General features: G+C 43.4%; 2 protein-coding genes across 6 annotated transcripts in view; one reads left to right on the plus strand and one right to left on the minus strand.

Annotated features, from left to right (window-relative positions):
• The window catches only part of CRYBG3 (crystallin beta-gamma domain containing 3), a 121023-nt gene extending 114190 nt beyond the window's left edge, over positions 1-6833 (plus strand). The window contains exon 22 of the mRNA XM_075908983.1: positions 523-6833. Coding sequence (XP_075765098.1) covers positions 523-611 — 89 coding nt within the window. The 3' untranslated portion in view covers positions 612-6833. The remainder of the gene's footprint in view (positions 1-522) is intronic.
• RIOX2 (ribosomal oxygenase 2) overlaps positions 6427-19330 on the minus strand; it is a 32422-nt gene continuing 19518 nt past the window's right edge. For 3 of the 5 annotated variants that reach the window (XM_075908997.1, XM_075909004.1, XM_075908992.1), the window contains 6 exons: positions 17657-17760; positions 11921-12023; positions 11170-11335; positions 10171-10259; positions 8429-8539; positions 6427-7119 (listed from right to left, as the gene is read on the minus strand). In XM_075908997.1, coding sequence (XP_075765112.1) covers positions 6961-7119; positions 8429-8539; positions 10171-10259; positions 11170-11335; positions 11921-12023; positions 17657-17760 — 732 coding nt within the window. In that variant the 3' untranslated portion in view covers positions 6427-6960. The remainder of the gene's footprint in view (positions 7120-8428; positions 8540-10170; positions 10260-11169; positions 11336-11920; positions 12024-17656; positions 17761-19330) is intronic. The other 2 variants (XM_075909014.1, XM_075909024.1) reach the window with 2 other exon arrangements.

A 19330-nucleotide genomic window follows, 5' to 3' on the forward strand; every position in this document is an offset into this window, starting at 1 on the left:
GTGAGGAGACAGGTGAAGATTGAGGCTACAGCCAGGTAGAGCAGAGAGGAAGTAGTGGGGAAGAGGAGGAGATGATGGAGAGAGAAGAGGAGTGTTTAAAGTAGACAGAAGCTAAGGACCCTCATGTCCAAAAGGAGAGGAAGGTTATGCTCGTCTTGAACATGTCATTAAGACTGTACCATAGGACAGAATATGTACTGTAGCCATTTTACAGCTGAATAAATTAATGTGCAAAGCTTTTAAGTAATAAGAGTCAGCGCTTTGCTGCCAGTGATGGAAAACCACTCTCTACCTCTCCCCTAGAGCAATCTGAGTCTGGAGGGTAAAGTCCATTTTTAACATGTGATTCACTTTAAAAGTCTGAGTAACTTTACAGTGAGTTTCCTGTATTTATAGACATGTGGTTGTTCTGCTTGAATTTTTACTGCCTGTTTTCAATGTACAATATATACGCTTTAATGAAGTATAATTATAAACTTTGTTCAATTAACTATTAATCCCTTAATCAACTTCTATTTTTAGGAGGAAATTATTATGACAAGAACTATATAATTATAAATCATCTCCTGGAAAGTGAATTCTCACAGAAATGGGACATTGAAATATTATGAATAAAACAGCTACAAGATGCTAGGAATATGGACCTACGTAGGCCATGAACACTGTGTGTTTGAGAGAAGGAACTACTGAAGTCACATGCCACTGGAATGTTACTCAGCAAGTCCACTCTACTACTTCCTGTTAGGCACTGACTCCCCAAACAACTGAATTTTGCACAGTAGAGCGGTGAGGTTAATGTAATGATAGTTTTTCTAATATTTACACATGACTCCATGTTGTGATCTTCCTCCTCTTCAGGCACCATTTAGGCCTATTTTCCTGTAACATTCACTAGTCCTTTAAAAGAAGGCAAAGGTGATACAGTAGCAAAAACTTTGCGGTTATTTCTAATTCGCATTTCTATGTCACCATTATTACTAGTCTTTCCTTTCTCAAAAAGTTAGAGAGGCTCTGGTGGTGATTAGGATCAAATATTATTGCAGATCACAAAAATAATTTCTTGGTACAGTACACTGTAGTCTGGTCTTAAACACACACCCTTCAAAGACTGGAATTCCAGGCTAGTTTTCAGAGATACAGTGACAATGAGGAAAGCTAAATTATTGCCCAGCTGGGTATGATTAGGTCCTTGTGTTTAAAAAAAAAATGCATTAAACGTATGTTTTTAATTGCAGGGATGTATTTATACCTATGAGTTGCCAGCCCATGAGCCAGGGGGAAAAGTAGACTTTCATAGATCAAGCTAGCCTTCTAGAAGGATTTGTTGAGAATAAATTAATACAATATATTTTGGTCTTTAAATCACAGTATATTCAGTTTAATACATGCAAGATGGATTTGTTTGGTAAAGGTGCTAACTTAATACCACCTCCTATATTGTACTGTGGAGCAAGATTCAAGGAACAACCTGATGCATGCTAACTTTTTTGAGGCTCATCAGCTAAAGCAATAGCTCACTTTTGAGGAAAAGACATGAAGAGGCTGGTGATTGCCAGAAGCACAGCTGTCAGTGAAATCACAATGCTGTGCAGCCTCTTACAGTTAACATACTCGCATTTCATTTCTGAAGGAAAGTGGTGTTGAGTCATGTCAGGTAGATTGTAGTAAAAGGGCTCTGTGGTTTGGTTGATTTCCATCTTGAGTCTCCCCCCCCCACACACACCCACACCCCGAATTGGTGTCTTCCAAAATGCAGTTCAATATGCAATGCTTTTTCTAAGTAAGGTGTGTTCTCTGGCTTTTGTTGTGTTTTTTGTCTTGATTATTAAGCCATGAAAGGAAGAGTGTACAAATTAGCTAAACCAAAAAAGTGAATGTGTGCTGTTTTACAGCTATTTTGTGTTAGTCTCATCTTTGAGCCAAAAAAGAAAAGAAAAAAAATTGTTCCCTCCTTCCCCCCCAAAAGTGAAACAGGTGTAAGACTATTTTTGTATGAGGGAGTTTATGACTGAATACCTGTACCTACTTGCACATATTTACTGTTTTATATTATAAAAATCAAAGATATGTAAGTGAATAGTTTGACTGTATATATTTTTCCAACTAAAGCACTTGTATTTGTGTAGATTTTTTTTGTCTGTCTCAATATACCACACATTTTAATAATAATTGTGCTTTCTAGTTGTAATCTGTTCATCATTTTGAGGGAAAAGAGATTATATATTACAACAGATGTCAGTATTAGATCGCAAAGCAGGTTTGTGTACTTAAAAGCTCTGATGAATGTAATTAAAGCATGTATATTTTAATTGTACAAATTTCTAGGGGATCCTTTAGCTGGTAGTATTTTATACTGCACAAATGCAATAATTTTGTTTTTAACTAAGGCACAAAAATTGTTGAGTGACCAGAGCACACTAATTATGGCATATGTACACACTCAATTGACACCTTTCTCTCCCAGTGCATTAAAAATCATTCTATTTAAACAAAATATTATGCAAGTGTTGTTTTATTCTTTCTGCATAGGAATGATTGTCACAACAAGATGTGAAATATCAGATACAGATATAGGCAGTTGTCAGGTGTGGGAGGCCAACCAGAATACGTTTTTGTACTTACCTCGTTGTAGGCAGCTCACTTCCTAACCAGGGTCATGCAGAGCTGTGAAAATAGGTTAGCCAGCCTGCCTGACCGCAAGTCACTCACTTGGCCTAGTCCTGGCACCTTTGTTGGTTGTGTGTTTTGAATAGCGAGATCCATGAGATTAGAGCGATACATGCTGACAGAGTTGTAGGTTTGAAATAGGGGTTGTTCATAGTCATGTAAGTGAGGCTAGTCAATACACTAGTCCACTAGTTGCTTCCCCCCTCCTGCATCAGGAAAGAGGCAGGGAGGCTATAGAGCAGCAGCGCATGTGGAGCTGGGAACTCAATGTGGTGCTGCTGTTTTGAAATGCTGCGTGGAACAAGAGGCTAGCAGGGGACTCAATCAGCCCTTATAGACTAATCGAATCGTGGATGCAATTTGCATAGACTATTCAATTAGCCTATTAATCTAAATGTAACATCCCTACTTGGTCACATTACAAACAAAGCCAGGGATAGTTACAATAAGCTACTCTCATCAGCCCTTGCTCCACCAGCACTCCCAACTGTCTGTGACACCACTGATTTCCTGAGAACATCATCCTAGCCACCATGGATGTAGTGTCTCTATACAAACATCCCGCACATAGATGGAATATAAGCTTTCAGGAACAGTATCCCTGATGCCACAGCACAACTGGTGGCTGAGCTCTGTGACTTTATCCTCACACACAACTATTTTAGATTCAGTGACAATATATATCTCCAAACCAGTGGCACCACTATGGGCAGCCACATGCCCCACAATATGCCAACATTTTTATGGCTGACCTGGAACAGTGCTTCCTCAGCTCTTGTCCACTAATGCCCCTTCTCTACCTACCCTACATTGATGATATTATCATCTGGACCCATGGGAAGGAGACTCTGGACGAATTCCACCACGATTTCAACAGCTTCCACCCCACCATCAACCTCAGCCTGGACCAGTCTACCCAAGAGATCCAGTTCCTGGACAACACGGTGCAAATAAGTGATGGTCACAAACACCCCCTATAGTGGAAACCTACCGACCGCTATGCCTCCAGCTTCCATCCCGGACCCACCATGTGATCCATTGTCTGTAGCCAAGCACTAAGGTACAACCGCATCTGCTCCAACCCCTCAGTCAGAGACCTACACCTACAGGATCTTCACCAAGCGTTCTTGAAACTACGCTACCCCCATGAGGAAGTGAGGAAACAGATTAACAAAGCCAGACATGTACCCAGAAGCCGCCTCCTATAAGACAAGCCCAAGCAAGAAACCAACAGAACACCACTGGCCATCACCTAAAACCTCTCCAATGCATCATTGGTGATCCTCAACCCGTCCTAGACAATGATCCCGCAATTTTACAGGCCTTGGGAGGCAGACCAGTCCTTGCCCAGAGACAACCCGCCAACCTGAAGCAAATTCTCACCAGCAACTATACACGGCACCTCAGGAACCAATCCCTGCAACAAACCTCGGTGCCAACGCTGCCCTCATATCTACACCAAGGACTCCATCACTGGTTCATTCACCTGCACATCTACCAATGTAATATATGCCATCACGTGCCAGCAATACCCCTCTGCTATATAGATTGGCCAAACTAGACAGTCCCTATGCAAAAGAATAAATGGATACATCAGCTATTAGGAATGGCAATATACAAAAACCTGTAGGAGAACACTTCAATCTCCCTGGACACACAGTAGCGGATTTAAAGGTAGCCATTCTGCAGCAAAAAAACTTCAAGACCAGACTCCAAAGAGAAACTGCTGAGCTACAGTTCATCTGCAAATTTGACACCATCAGTTTAATCTTAAACAGACTGTGAATGGCTAGCCAAGTACAAAAGCAGTTTCTCTCCTCTCTTGATGTTCATACCTCAGACTGAATTAACCTCATTAGCTCTAGCCTGATTCTGGCCTGCATATTTATACCTGCCGCTGGATGCCTCTGAAGTATTGGAGCATAAGCTTTCGTAGGCAAAGACCCACATCTGTTAGTCTATAACGTGCCACAGAATTCCTTGTCTCTTGCTTTTACAATAAGGTGTGCACTCACTCCAGTGGTGAACAGTCCCTCTTCAGCAGCTAAGTTACTAATGGCAATTCTTCCTAATCTCCACTAGGCTGCACAAGAAAAGACATGTAAAGACTGTGGTCTCTGACCTGTATCATTATGTAAAGGCATATTGTAAAAAAAATCAAATATATCATTTACAAAGCTTGGGTGTTAAAATTAGCAGGAAAAACTAGGCCAAAATCTTGTGGATCTGAGTGAGGAAAAGACAGGCAGGCTGTGCAACAAGGAGGAGCAAACGAAAGATGGGTATTTGACACAGCCAAAGCTGAGATGTTCATGAGCCACTAGGAAAGGAAGCATCAGAACTGCCTCCAAAAGAGCCCTACCCCCAACAAAAGCACATTGGTTTTAATTTTTAGTGTGGTTTCATGCTGTTTTGTGACATGTTTACCCAGATTGAGATTGTAATTTGAAAGTAGGGATGTAAGCAATGTTGAGTAGTGACTACTGGACTAGTTGCTCTCCTGCCACCTTGCTGCCTCTCTATTAGAGGCAGCAAGGGGGTGGAGCTGGAGCCTGTGCTGAGGAAGCCAACTTAAAAGCTGGTTCCTCCTAGCACTGTCTCCAGGGGGAGGTAGAGGCACAGTGGGTCCCAGACATTGCTTTTTAAATGTAGTAAGAGCCTTACATTTAAAAAAAAAGAGCTGCAGCAAGCCCCCTTATTGGCTAATTCAGTAGTTGATGGAAATTCCAGTGACTGAGTTTACTAACTGCTATTTAATATCCATTGTGCAAAGTGAGTCATGTATTATTGTCAGAGCAAAACTAACAACACAACCAGCCTGTATGTAAAAAGTAACTATTAACCCACTCTGTGGCAAACCTGTAAGGAATGCAACCCAACAGTTTTTACTAGCTGCTGCTTACAATGGACCTATTTATTTTAGAATGATTCCCATTCAGAGGCACTGAAATCCTTGAACTCATCCAGCCCTCACTGCTACATTTAGAATTTTAGAGCCTCACAGCTCTTCCTCCCTGTTCTGCTGGCAACTAAATTGGCACCAGTGCTTGTGAAACGCCACTTCAATTTCTTTACATGAAGAGAAACAACTTCACTGAAAGTGTCAGTCATACCAGAGTACACACAGGCTCTGTCTACAGTGGCAGGTTCTTGCACAAGACCGAGTCCACAGTGCAGTAAGAGAGGGCTTCTTGTGCAAGAGCTATGCTCTTTTCTAACAGGTGTAAACCCTCTTGCACAAGAGGGTACTATGGATGCTGACAGGGTTTTCTTGCACAAGAAACCCCCTCTGGCTAAAATGGCCAGCAGAGTTTTCTTGCACCAGAGAGCATCCACACTGCCATGGATGCTCGTGTGCAAAAGCACAGCTTGCACATGGCAGTGCGGACATGGTTTTGTATGAGAACCCTTGCGCAAGCAGCTCCTGTGTAGACATAACCACAACGTGGGAGACCTACATTTAAATCCCCAAACTGCTGAGTGCTAACCACTAAGCTGTTTTGTGTATAGCACATGGACAGCACCACCACCACCTAGGCTGCTTGGGGTGAAGCCACCCGTCCTTATTGTGTTTTAATATAGGCAGCTGCCTGCTCAGCTGGCTAGTGTAAATACTCTTGGCATTGGAATGTGAAAGTTTAGGTGCCTAACCCCCATTTTGCACTTTGAGCCCTTAGTGCAAAGAGACAGTAGTACAGGGAGGCTCAGTTTCCCCAAAAGCATTAAACACAGAATTGAACGTCACTCTTAGAAAACAGCTAATGAATAAAAACTAAGTTTAATATTAGTGATATGTATGTGGAGTGACCGCAAGAAAGAACCACCGTGATAGAAAATGGGCTACAGTGCAGAGACTCTTACCAACAAAATTTGTAACTCCTTGGTGATTGTTTAACTCTTGGTTTTAGCAGGAATGAAACAGACCCACTCCTTCCAGGAGGGCACATAAGTTAAGTACAAAGGACTTTTACAAGTATGTGCAGTGACATTTGATAAACATAGGCTTCACTGCTCTGTCTGCAGGTGCTGTGATGTGACCGATTCTTCTCCTTTCCTGCTACAGATAGATGTTCCTGTGCCTAACTTATCCTTATCATTTGGATTTAGATTTCCCTAAGGCACGTAGAAGAGGATGTTTGTAAAGCCTTTTTAAAAAAGAAATCCATCATTAAAAAGTACAATATACACTTTTGCCATTGCTCTCCATACTAGGCAGCAACTCCTTGGAAAAGGAGGAATCTGATGGTTGGTCTGTCCTCCAAGGATGAAATGTGAGGCTGATTTTTGAAAGATTCATATTACCTCAATGAGACATTCAGCCCAGAGTGATAAGACAAGGTGTTCTTTCTCTGCATCTGACTTAAGGCTCAATTCTTTAACAGCAACAGTCGCATTTCTCCAGATTTGCTTCATGGCATCCATGTGTGATAAAGGAAAACGTAATCCATGAGTCTAAAAAGGAAATTACAAAAAGAAAAATCAGGCAAGGGTGACCCTCTACTTAAAACATGCACAAGATGGGATGTTTTACAAAGTCTTTCCCACAAGAGTGGGTGTGTTCTCCCCCTGCTTGCTGTACCTGGGCTATAGAATTGCACCATCCTGCTTGTCATTTGTTTCTTATGAGGACAGCTGTAAAGCATAAAGCAGGGCCTTCACGTGAAATAAGCTACGCAAGTTGAGCTACATCAATTTTGAAATTGGGAGCATCTACACAGCACTTATTTCAAAATAGAGCACACTTCTTCTGACTTCCCTTACTCCTTGTACAATGAGGATTACAGGAGTTGGACTAAGAAGTCTTCCAGCTTGACAGTGTTTCAAAATAATGTTGCTGTGTAGATAGATGTTCCAATTACCAAAGCACAAACAAGTTAGACAACCAGTCTACACTATCTTTTGGCTCTAACTATTTTGTATAACATAGCTGTTTTTAAGGAATCCTGCACTGCCGCTCTGCTCAAAAAAGCAGACATGGTCTCAGCTGAAGCAAAGATTAGTAGCACTGTTGCTCAGATCAGTGTGGATGACCCAAGAAAGGGAGAACCCCTCAGGCATAGCAATAAAAGTACCAGTCACATGATGTCTGAAGGAAGAAATCTTTAGATTTAAAAAAAAACCCACATTCATACATAACACACTGTTGGCACACAATTTAATTATTGCATGAGTTTAAAAAAATTACACAGCATCCCAACTATGGGGGTCAGACAGCGCCAACACTGAGTCTGGTTTCTACAGACTGTAAAAGGGCATTTGAAAAAAAAAAAACCCATTCTGAGGTTGCTCAGAACAATCCCTTTTGAACAGGGACTAATGTGGTTCTGCCAAAAGAGAAACAAAGATCTAGAGGTGGAAAACTGCTACTTATCTCTGAAGAGTTAACTATGCAACTTACTGTGAACGTTTGCAGTGTTAAAAGAAGCCGTGAAATAGCGATATTGGCTAGCCTTTAGACCTGGGTGCAGTATGGCCCCACTTGCATCAACCCCTTATGTCGAACTAGTCTTTAGAGAGGGAGAGGGGACCAGAGCGCACAATGAGTTTCAGCTAATCTTCCCGCACCTCTTGGCTAGAGAAAAAGTGAATTAAGCCTTGCAGAACAAATCTACATGAAGCCAAACTTGGGTAATTACTATTTTAAACATGAGATGCTGTAGAGATCCTTGTTCCCAGGGCACAGTCAGCTCTGTTATATATTTACAGCTGGTTAAGGGGCACACAGAGCACTGATGAGAGCATCTTACTAATCAGAACAAACCTCTGAAATCCCGTCTTCACTAATGTCATCGTCCTCATTCCCCATCATGTGCCTCTCTCTCCTGTTCTTCAAAGAGTGATAGACATAAACCATCTCTTTACGAAGCTCATCCTAAGAGACAGCAGGAGGAAAACCATTCTCATGCAAGACAGTGTAAGTTTATTACTTTAACCACATCTAGGCCTGGTCTACACTAACAGGAAAAGTCGACTTAAGATATGCAACTCCAGCTACGTTAATTATGTAGCTGGAGTCAAAGTATCTTAAATCACATTTTGGTGCCGTTCACAAAGTGGGAGGTCACCAGCCGCACACACGCCCATCAACTTGCCTTAGTCCTCATGAGGATCAGAATTATTAGTGCCAATGGGAGCGACGTCTCAGTTCAAATTAGCAGGTTTTCAATGGACCCGCTAATTTGAATCCCAGACGAATTACTGCAGCAGTGTTAATCTTCTCCCTAGTGGAGACAAGTCTCTAATTACTTCCTGACGTAAACAGCTCATTTTAAGGGTAACCCAGGAACTCTTACCATCCTAGCCCAACTACCACCTGCTTTAGTGAAGGCGAGGTTGCAGAATGCTTCTCTTGGAAAAGTAACTTTCACAGACTTCTATTTTTCAGTTTACAGTGCTGACCAGATGTGGGTGTGAGGCAGGCATCTAGTTTCTTCTTGACCACCTGAGGCTGAATGGCTCATGAGTAGATATAGAGCCTCCATAACTAATGCCATCAATAGGTTGAGACAATAGCCTGGAACTTATTTATAACTTGGAATTTTCTTCAGTATGCACATCTGACCAGATGGTTTGTTAGACTACTCACCTTGTCTACATTATAGGCTCAGAGCAGGGCTAGGCCAACAATGATAGGTAACTATTTCTCACATTTCAGGCCTCTGGTCAGATTCTGGGGGGCAACTGTCTACCAAAGGCAACTGGTAGTTGCTATGAAATAATCAGCTGCCCTCTGAATCCTAATAGCAAGCTGTGCTTGGTTTGATGGGTTTACTAAGGCAAGGAAGCTTGTAATACCTGCTGCATCTGTACTGTAGTCAGAAGACTAGTTTCTAAGACCATCAATCTTGTTCTTTTCTCCACTAGCTCTCTTCCCTCTGCAAAAAACCCCCTGCCATCTGGCCTTGGTTTACCATCTCCATGGAACAGCTCAAAACCCACAGCCCCCATGGCAGGACCAAAGATAACTTACCATCATAATGCAGACAATGGCAGCCCCACTGAAGTAAACAGCTGTACCCTCTTCCTGTTCTATAGTGCTTTTCACACACAGATCTCAAGCTCTTTACACAAGAGGTAAGCATCCATCCATCTCTCCATTTTAGAGATGGGGAAACTGAAGCACAAAGAGGTAAAGTACCTTTAAAACCTATTTAAACTATCTTGAAAAGAATGTGTTTCCAAAGCAAATCTCCTTTGCTAAAGAGCAGCAAAAGTTATCTGAAGATATGGTACCAGGCTTTTCCTGGCTTTAAGACCAGTAGCCAATTCCTGGTGAAAGCCCTGTGCATGGTACACAAAAGCCCTGAGTAATTCTTCTTTGCAGAACTCCAAAATTAAAACACTGTGCACTGTAGAACAGAACTGTACTACATCGCTGAAGTCTCATGACAAATCCCAAACAGATGCTGTGAGGCAACTAGACAAACACTCACAGCACAATGCAACTAGCATCACAACCACACTCCTCTGGAATGTATGCAGGCAGTTTCATTATGTACTTACAGATTTTTCTCGATCAGGTTCCACTGTCATTACGACATGATCTTTAAACCGCAATCTGATTGTACTGTCTAATTTTGGTAGTTGTCCACCTAAAAGAAAAATATACCGCCCTTCAGAAAGGAAGGAAACTAAACCATCCTTTGCTGAGAATTTTGCTAAGCATTTTCTTCCAATAGCTTAAAAAAAATGAGGCACAAATAGTTCTACTTGTGTCTTCTGCTCAGTCTCAAATTCAGGGAAGAAAGAGCATTCATTTCAAATTCTGAGGCATGCATACTTGTGTTCATCAGATACAAATACCTACAACATCAAGTTTGCATATTAGCAACAACCTCCACCAGCTAAAGCCATATGCAGTCAGGATAAATACATAATTCTAACAAGCGCAACATTGAACATTTGCTTCATTCATTTTCAAAAGAAAAGCAATTATGTCAAAATTCAATCCTATGTAATGAATCATCACTTTACCCCTATTTAACACTAATCTATGAATCTCAAAGCAGACATTAGGTAAGCCTCATAGCATCCTTCCTCTCTGGCAGGCTAGGTATTAATCCATTTTGCTGCAGGCTAAACTGAATCGGGAGCACAGATAAAATGACTTGCCAGGGTTCACACATGAGGTCAGTGGCAGAGTAAAAGCACAGGAAGAACTGTAGCAACCGGGGCAACTCCTGTGATTCAATCACTTGTTAGCACTTGCTGCAAAACTTCTGAAATCCCTTCCAGTGGCCAAGTGCCATGGATGGGCAGCTGATAAGCTGTCACCATAGCTCATTACACTAATTTCAGCCATCTCACTGCTACTTTGTGTTCCCATCTGTCTGCTGCATCCATCTGATGTCCCATCTTACACACAAGGACTGTATTTGGTGTACACGCAAAGTGTCTACCGCAGTGGGGAGCTGATCGCATACTGAGGCCTCTAGTGCTACCAAATGCAGGGAACAATCATAATCCTCCCCCAAGGGAATCAATAATAAACTTAAATGCCACCTGGAGCCAAGGGAGCAGAGCCATTCCTCAGGAAAGGTGGTAATCGGTTCATTATGAAATCCTTCTTCATGTCAGAGGATCTCAGTTCTTTGATGTTTTCCAGACGGTCTGCAAGACTTCTCATGAAGCCGCTTAATCTCCGTGTAGAGTCAGCAATATCCACCTGCTGAACACACAGGGCCCCTCACACTTAAGCCCACATTAATTACCAGAGACAGTCCTAATTCACAAGAGAGGGGATGGGTCAAAAGCCTCAAAGCATTACATTTTCTGGACCTCACGCTACTGTGTGGAATTGGTGACGTCGTATGAGGAGCGTGCTCACATTTGGGGCTGTTAGTATCCCTCTGAACGGTGTTCTCCCCCCAGAACTGTTTCTGCTAATGAATCAGTTACAATGTCATCAATGGGCGAGTAAACGAGATCACAGAGCCGCTAGCTAGTAGCTCTGCCAAAGGGCAGTGGCATTTGCAGGGAGCCCCAAAGCAGCACCATGGCTGAGGAAAGCAGCAGAGCTTGGGAACATGCTGGCTAGGTGAAGAGGGCAGGTCAACACCCTAGAGAGGGCTTTCGGGTGACCTATTGCTTGGCTTTGAATATGGAGGAGAACTGCAAACCTCAAAAGATGATGGTTTTAGTACTAGATAGTGGGGCCCACCCATCAATAGGGCTATAAGCTGCTTTCTCCTGAACATTTCTTTAACATACACAACTTCATGCTACATTTCCCTTCACAATCTCATCTCTTTACCATCAGTAGTTGCCTTGGTATACTTGTCCGCAGAGCCACATCTTCCTTTGCTGTGTCAAACAGGAGCCCAGGAATCACATCTAACAAGAAATCTCCCCAAGAACTGCAAGGTAGATGGATACAAAAATGACAAAGTGTCACACTATAATAAAAGCCCACCTCAGCTGTTTCCCATCTCCATAGAGCAGAAGCAGTGTACAGCCAACTTGGATAAACAGTGCTTACTTTATTAGCAGTGGTCATAGCGTGTTAATGTGGAGTGCAGATTTAAAGTTAAAGCAGAGATTCTTAGATACATCTGAACGCTAGAGAATATCCCTCCCTACTCTTTTGTATATGGAGTGAATTTTAGGAGACTTTACAACTGAATCCATTACTGTACAACATGGGCGGTGGGTATAAGAGGCAAGAGGAGGCAATGCTTTCCCTGGGTCTTAGTGCTCAAGCCTCTCCCTCTCCCTATTCTGAAGGCTCCCACAGCAAGCTCTTGCTGCATGCAGACAGGTGAACGAATCAAATGCTGCGAGAGAGACATATCTACCCTGACTTAACTAACTTCATGAACACTGGTCCTACATGGTGACAGGCAACGTCTTTTGCTGTTGTATATACCCCAAATTCGGTAATTTCCACTCCAACTCGTCTGATAAAGTGGGTTTTACCCATAACAGCTCATGACCTAATAACTGTGTTAGCTGCTAAGGTGCCACAGGACTGCTTATTGTTTTTACAGTTACAGTCTAACATGGCTACCCTTCTGAAAGGGGTTTTAAGAGAACCTTCCACCAATAAAATCCTTTGTAATGCCTAAAACCTTTGCAAACCTATTTTTAACGTGCATGTATAATGAAATTTCAAAACAAATTAGTGTACCCTTTTTCTAAAAGCAATGTACTTTGTTATGAACGCACTAAACCACTCTGTTTCATTGAGTTTAAATAACCTGGAATTAAGACATTTTTAATTAATCAATTACTTTGTGAAGGCTAAAGAGTATATTTAAAATATGAAATCAGCTTAGAAATACTGATAAAGAAAATGTAAAACAGAGAAGGGCAGTATCATGTATTCCCTAATATTTAATGTTGTATTCAGCTGGACACTAACTTGTACTCACTACAAAGTTTTTGCAAATACATTTCTTGACAAACTTGGGGTACATCAAGAAACTTGTGACTGACATTTTTCATTCCCAAATTTAGTGTTTTTAATTAGGTAACTTCAGCATGTCTAGGCTTCACAATCTGGCATGCTCCATTGTCTTTAGAAAGGGTTTTTTCCCCTCAAATGTCATTTGCTACATTTGGGTTCAGGGATTTGGATGGAATGGGTGAGCAGAGAGAAGAGAGAGACAGACTGGGGAGGGGGGATTGTGGGTGGAGCAGGGGCAGGGGCAGGGCCATACGTTGGGGAGCTTGCCCCCTCCTCCCAAGTAGCAGCTTGACCCTCACCCTTCAGTCTAGTGGTTAGGCTACTCAGCTGGGTTGTAGGAGATCCTGGTTCAAATCCCCCACCTACATGTTCAGCAGGGGTTTTCACAGGGATTTTCTGCCTCCCAGGAGACTGTCCTTTGTGGTGAGCCAGCCTTGTACAACCCCCACCTTCTTGGGACGGGGAGGGGAATGTTAAGGAATTGGAAGGATGTTAAATTGTAGTTATCTGATTAATCATGTAGTCGATACAATTTGTATGGGGGTGGGGAGTGTTAAGTGAGTTGTCCTATTTCCAGGCGCAGGAGGGGACCTAGTGGGGTATCTGGGAAGAGCAGCAGCTCCTGGGGAAATTGGGACAAGCCTCCGGCTTAGCAGAAAGGGGGAGGCTCCGTGCTAGGAAGTACCACTGCCCTGAAATCCCTGTGTGTTCCGCTCTCACATTTCCAGCAGGAGTGGACAGAGAAGCAGTGAGAAATCCCTGCCCCGCCCCCGCTGCCTTGTGGCCATGCTTCTCTGCAAGCCCCCTCCACCGAAACAGCCCTGTGGCCGGGTTTCTCTTCCGCACACGTCTACCTACGAGCCTCCGCCAGCAATAGGAAAATTCCCGGGAGCTGGAAAATTCCCGGGAGCTGGAGTTTCTCTCCGCGAGCCGGGTCTGGCAGGGAAGATCGGGGCTTTCTTCACACCCCGCCCCGGGGCTTTCCTTGCGGCTGTGCAGGGGAGGAGGAAGGCTGAGCTCAAGCCGCAAACCCATCTGGAAGGTGGACCCCCACCCTTTTGAGAACCACCGAGTTAAAGTGGAGGCAATAGATCACACTGCCACTCATTTCTCAACAAACAGAGCTGGGACTTAACCTTTGTGGCACCCTCTTTGTTCCTGTGCTTTGGGTACCTGCCAGAGGCAAGGAGACACAGGTTTAAGTGGCCTAATTCTCATTTCATATTTACTGTACGTGGCCTGAACAGAAGAAGCTGAAGGAGCCCCCATATCCAACCACCTCGCAGGCCAGCAATTAGGCCATGCACTGGAGACGTAAGAGATCACAATTCAAATCCCTTCTCAGGGAGTAAAAAGGGGGTTTGAACTGACACTCGTACTGTTCAAGAGGCAAGCACACAAACCACTGGACTACAGGGGCAATTGTGGCTCAATGACTATTTAATAACAGTGGCCCATCCTCAAAAGGAAATAGAGACAGCACATTGGAATATCTCCTAGCCCAGTTCCTAGGCAAGTCACCTGAGAGGTACAAAAGGGAAGAAAGGGATGTGAACTCCCAACCTCCCGCCTGCTGGGCACATGACCAACCAGTCAGCTACACAGGACTGTTTGTTGTGGCTTATGTACTGAAAGCGGAGCAGCTTCAGCAGAAAGGCACAATGAAGGCTCCAGATCAGAACAGCTTCTAGCCCAGCCACATGAGAGGTGAGCCAGCCCTGTACAAAGGCTCAAGTCCTTCCTCAGAAAGGGGATTTGAACCCCAAGCTAACCACACACCCACATTGCTACGCTCCACAATAGGGATGCAAGTGAGTAGTCGACTACTCGATAAGCCTAGGGCAGGGGTGTCCAAACTTTTTTCAAAGAGGGCCAGATTTGATGAAGTGAACATGCGTGAGGGCCGACCATTTTGCCCGACATTCTTTGAACCATTAAAATTAAATGCAAATTAACTATTTTATGCAAAGTTTATTGCAAACGGCATACTTTTCATTTCGTCACATGGATGACCAATCTAAACAGGTGTTAAATCACTCTGCCTTTCATATCTGAAGGCCAAATGAAAAAAAAATCCAGGAAGCTGAAATATATGTCAGGAACATTGTAAAGTACATTACATATTATTGGTAATAAAGGTTGTCTGTCAACTTTTAAGTTCAAAAAATATGAACAGGAACATAACACCAAGTATACATGTTGTGTCCAGATATATTTATAACTGATTTAGACCAACTGACATTAACTGAGATTTTACAATGTATTCATCTCAATACATATGGATTCGTTGGGGGCCATAAAAGATAGATATTGCCAAATTACCTGTGGGGCCGTATTAAACCGGAACACGGGCCGCAATTGGCCCGCGGGCCGGACTTTGGACATGCCTGGCCTAGGGTAAGGATGTGAACAGGTAGCCGGTTAACAGGGATCAGCCCCCTGGCCGCAGCAGGCCAGGCCAATGCCAGTAGCCCACCCCACACGGGGCTGGGAGCGGAAGCCCCACGGCCTAAGGGCTGCTCCTACCTGGCTGGAGTGGTCCTCTGCCCAGGATCCCACTTAGGTTAACTTAACATTTACCAAGTTAACTGATTAATCGGGATTTTACATCCTGAACAGTGAAAAGCCTCCTCTTTCAGTATAATTTGTAAGGACTGACTCGAGCAATTCCTCATCTGATCATAAAAAGTAGTCTACAAAGCAGTGAACTTCGTCAGCAAACTCTGCATCATGACAGCATGAGTTTTGCAACGCCAAAGCAGGTCAGGAAGTTCGGTTCTAATGCTGCCTCCATGATATGAGCAGCAAAGACCCTGTAAAGTAACTTTTGTTTATTTTAGCCATTTCATCACCAAAACCGAATCCCACTGTAAATTAGTAAAGACTCAGCCATTGTATTGGAGTGTCATGTCCCTATGCTCAAAGCCATCTCATGTTAGCCCTTAGAACATGAATCAATTTCCAGGAGGAGAAAATCTGAAAGCGTTGCTTGGGTAGATCATTTACACATTGTCTGTGATTGTGTCCCAAACTGCGCCCACTACAGAGGCAACTGCTGCTTCAGCTCCTGTTGTAGCGTCAAAGGTTCCAGCGAAAAAGCCAAAGGCAGTGGTAGGAAGGGTCAAAGCCCAAAAGGCCATGGGTCCCAGCGTGACCCATCTGATCACTAAGGCGGTGCCCTGTTCTGAGGAGTGCAAAAGGGTCACACTGAATGCTCTGAAGAAGTCTCTAGCAGCTGGAGAACAGCAACAACTGCATCAGAAGTTGGGTGAACAAGGGCACCTTAATTCATACTCAAGATTAGAAGAGCCAGAGGCATCTATAACTCAGCAAAAACCCTGCCAAGACCAAGGAAAAAGCACCCAAGAAGTCTAAGAAGCCAGTTGCCGGGAAGCCAGCCAGCACTGCCAAGACGACAAAAAAGGCTGTGGTTGTGGGGGGGAAAAAAAGCCTGAAAAAGAGAAAAGAAATCAACTGCAGAGACCAAAAAGCTGGCTAAGAGCCTGAAAGGTGAAATCCTCCAAGCCTAACCAATGAAATTCAAAACAGTGACAGCTAAGAACTGCAATGGCTTGAGATATTTACAGACAAATTTTTTAAAAAAGAAGGGGTGGGGGAAATCAAGCAAGGATTGTTGTTCCATGTTTCAACAGGTTTTCTAGCAGCAATGAAACATTGTATTAGGTACATGTTTTTTGGAATGTGGGCAAGCTGAGACATCCCTTCTGCTAGAACCTCTGATTCCTTGCCCAGGCCATTGAATCGGAGTCCAGGCAGAAAGGGAAAGCCATCTCCGAGAGAAAAGGCAGCAGGGAGAAAGTGTAAGAAATAACATTGAGGTAGCAGTTCATCTCCAGGGAAAAACTGAAAGGGGAGGATGAAAAGCATGAAGGTATTTTTATAAAGGGATGGTTTGTAGTAGTCGGGCAACTAGGAACTAAGTGTTCCTGGCAGAGGTGGCTTAGGAGAAGAAAAAAAAAAGCTAACTACTCATCCCTGGTGTGCTTCCTATTGTTTGGATTAATAGATGAGCAATAACCTCTCCAGTTGGTGAGAGACTATAAAATGCAACAGTGTATTTGTATCTGTCACCTTATCTTTCTCCTAAAGTCCCCATCTGGTAAGTGATAATTAAGTAATTAAAAACCGATTCTGTTAAAAGCAGCCTACTTGATATGTTTTTACGCAGCAATTAGCTAATGATTTGCTTTCCCAGAACTTTATTATTCCTATGTGAATACTGGCTTAATTACAGTGTTACATCTCTATAATAGCATTCATTAGGAGATTTCAAAGCACCCCACAAACAAATTTCACAAAACCCCTGCAAGGGAGGTAGGGAAAGTATTACCTTATTACTAATGGGGAAACTGAGGCACAAAGGCTAGGCTATTTGCCCATGGTCACACAGCAAGTTCAGTGGCTGAATCACAAACAGAACCCAAGAGTCCAATCTTCTAGACCTTGCACTAACCAACAGATAGCACTGCTTTCCCCAAAACACACGTATTTTAGGTCACCTTTAGCATTTATCCAAACTGTGTCTGAGGACGCTACACTCTGAAAATGGTAAAGCACAATTACTTGTTTTGGTAGGTGCTGATGGTCACATGAGTAGAATGTGATCTCCTGGCAGGAGTGTCAGCTTGGTGGATTGTTCCTCTTGGAAAGTATAACAAATCTCCTGGCTAAAAGAAAATAGAAGGAAGAAGCAATTCAGTATTTGGATCTCTTGGCAACTACCTTACTGCAATGTTAGCAAAATAAAGAAATTACTCCCCAGACAGTAATGCTGATAGTTGAATATAAAAATCATGCAATGCAGTAGGCCAGGGGTGGGCAATAATTTTAAAAAGGGGGCCACTTCAAAAATTTCTGAAGTGACCCTGGGCTACACTGGAAGGGGCAGGGCCTTCAGTGGAAGAGGCAGGGTCAGGAGACTTCTTGTACTTTTCCCCACCCTGATTGGCCTGGGGTGGGTGAGCGTGAGAAGTCTGCCCCCTCCCTCTCCTGCTCCACCCCCTGGAGAGAAAGGCCAGCTTTTGCTGTTTTAAAACAGCTGTCGGTTGCCTCTAGGTACCTTGCAAGAGGCCAATCAATGCCTGGCGTGGGGAAGCACGTGAAGTCTCCTCGCCCTGCAAGAGCGCATGGTGGCTAGACACGCACACCGGCAGTTTTAAAAAACAGCCAGCGTCTCTCTCTAGCTGCTGCGCGTCCCTAGCAGGGCGCATATGGGATGCGAATCTTTGTGTGCTCCCTACCCCCAAGCTCTTGATTGGCCTGGGGGTGAGGAACATGCGAAGTGACCCCCCACCAAAGGCACACAGCAGCTAGAGATAAATGCCAGCTGTTTTCAAATAGCCCGCTTTTGTGTCTACCTACCACGTGCTCTTGTAAGGCAAGGAGACTTTGTGCACTTCCCCGTCCCCAGGCCCTGATTGGCCTGGGGGTGGGCGAGCAGCAGGGCATCCTTTGGCCACCCCTGCAGTAGATAGACCCTCCTTTATATGTCATAGAGCTGAGCTGTGAAAGAGGGTCTTAAGACTGGAGAACTTTAGGGCTGAACTAAATTCTTCCTTATTATTTGTGAAGTCAAAACAAATGTAAATTACAACAATGCATATTAAGCTAGGTATTAAATGAAGACGTGACGGATCAGCCCATGGACAAAAGGGAGCCAGTGGAAATGCAATGCTATCTGGAGCCAACCTAATACCCTAAAAGGAAGGAGGGGAACAAGATTTGCCTGGGGAAGCCGATAAAACCCATCTATGCTAGGTGCTAATGTATTTTTAAACACAGCTTAAACAGTTCTAGCATTTCTTTTAAAAAATGACCACCTGTCTCCTGCTCCCCCCACCTTCCTGTTTTCTCCTTTCCACAGGTTGATAAAACAGAAAACAAAGAGACAAGAGCAGAGAACAGATGAAGGAACACCATCATGAAGGAAAAAAATTTGCACCACCAAAAAACACACACCCTCAAACACATTAATCACAGAAAAATATTTCAGGCACAACACAGCTCTGCAAGAACATGCCACCACCAAACCACACACCAGTTCCCAAAATCCAATGTTATGCAAGCACTGCCAAGGATCTGTTTAACTTTATTCCTGAAATCAATTTTAATTAGATAAGACTGCTACTGTAAAAACGGCTCCACTTACAGCTTCCCTCATTAAATTCAGAATGCCTGGGCTGCGTATTCCAGAAGACAGTTATAAAATGAACACAGGTTGTACCTTCCCTCAAGACC

This window comes from Pelodiscus sinensis, chromosome 1 (genome assembly GCF_049634645.1).
Source record: "Pelodiscus sinensis isolate JC-2024 chromosome 1, ASM4963464v1, whole genome shotgun sequence".
NCBI classification, from domain to species: domain Eukaryota; kingdom Metazoa; phylum Chordata; order Testudines; family Trionychidae; genus Pelodiscus; species Pelodiscus sinensis.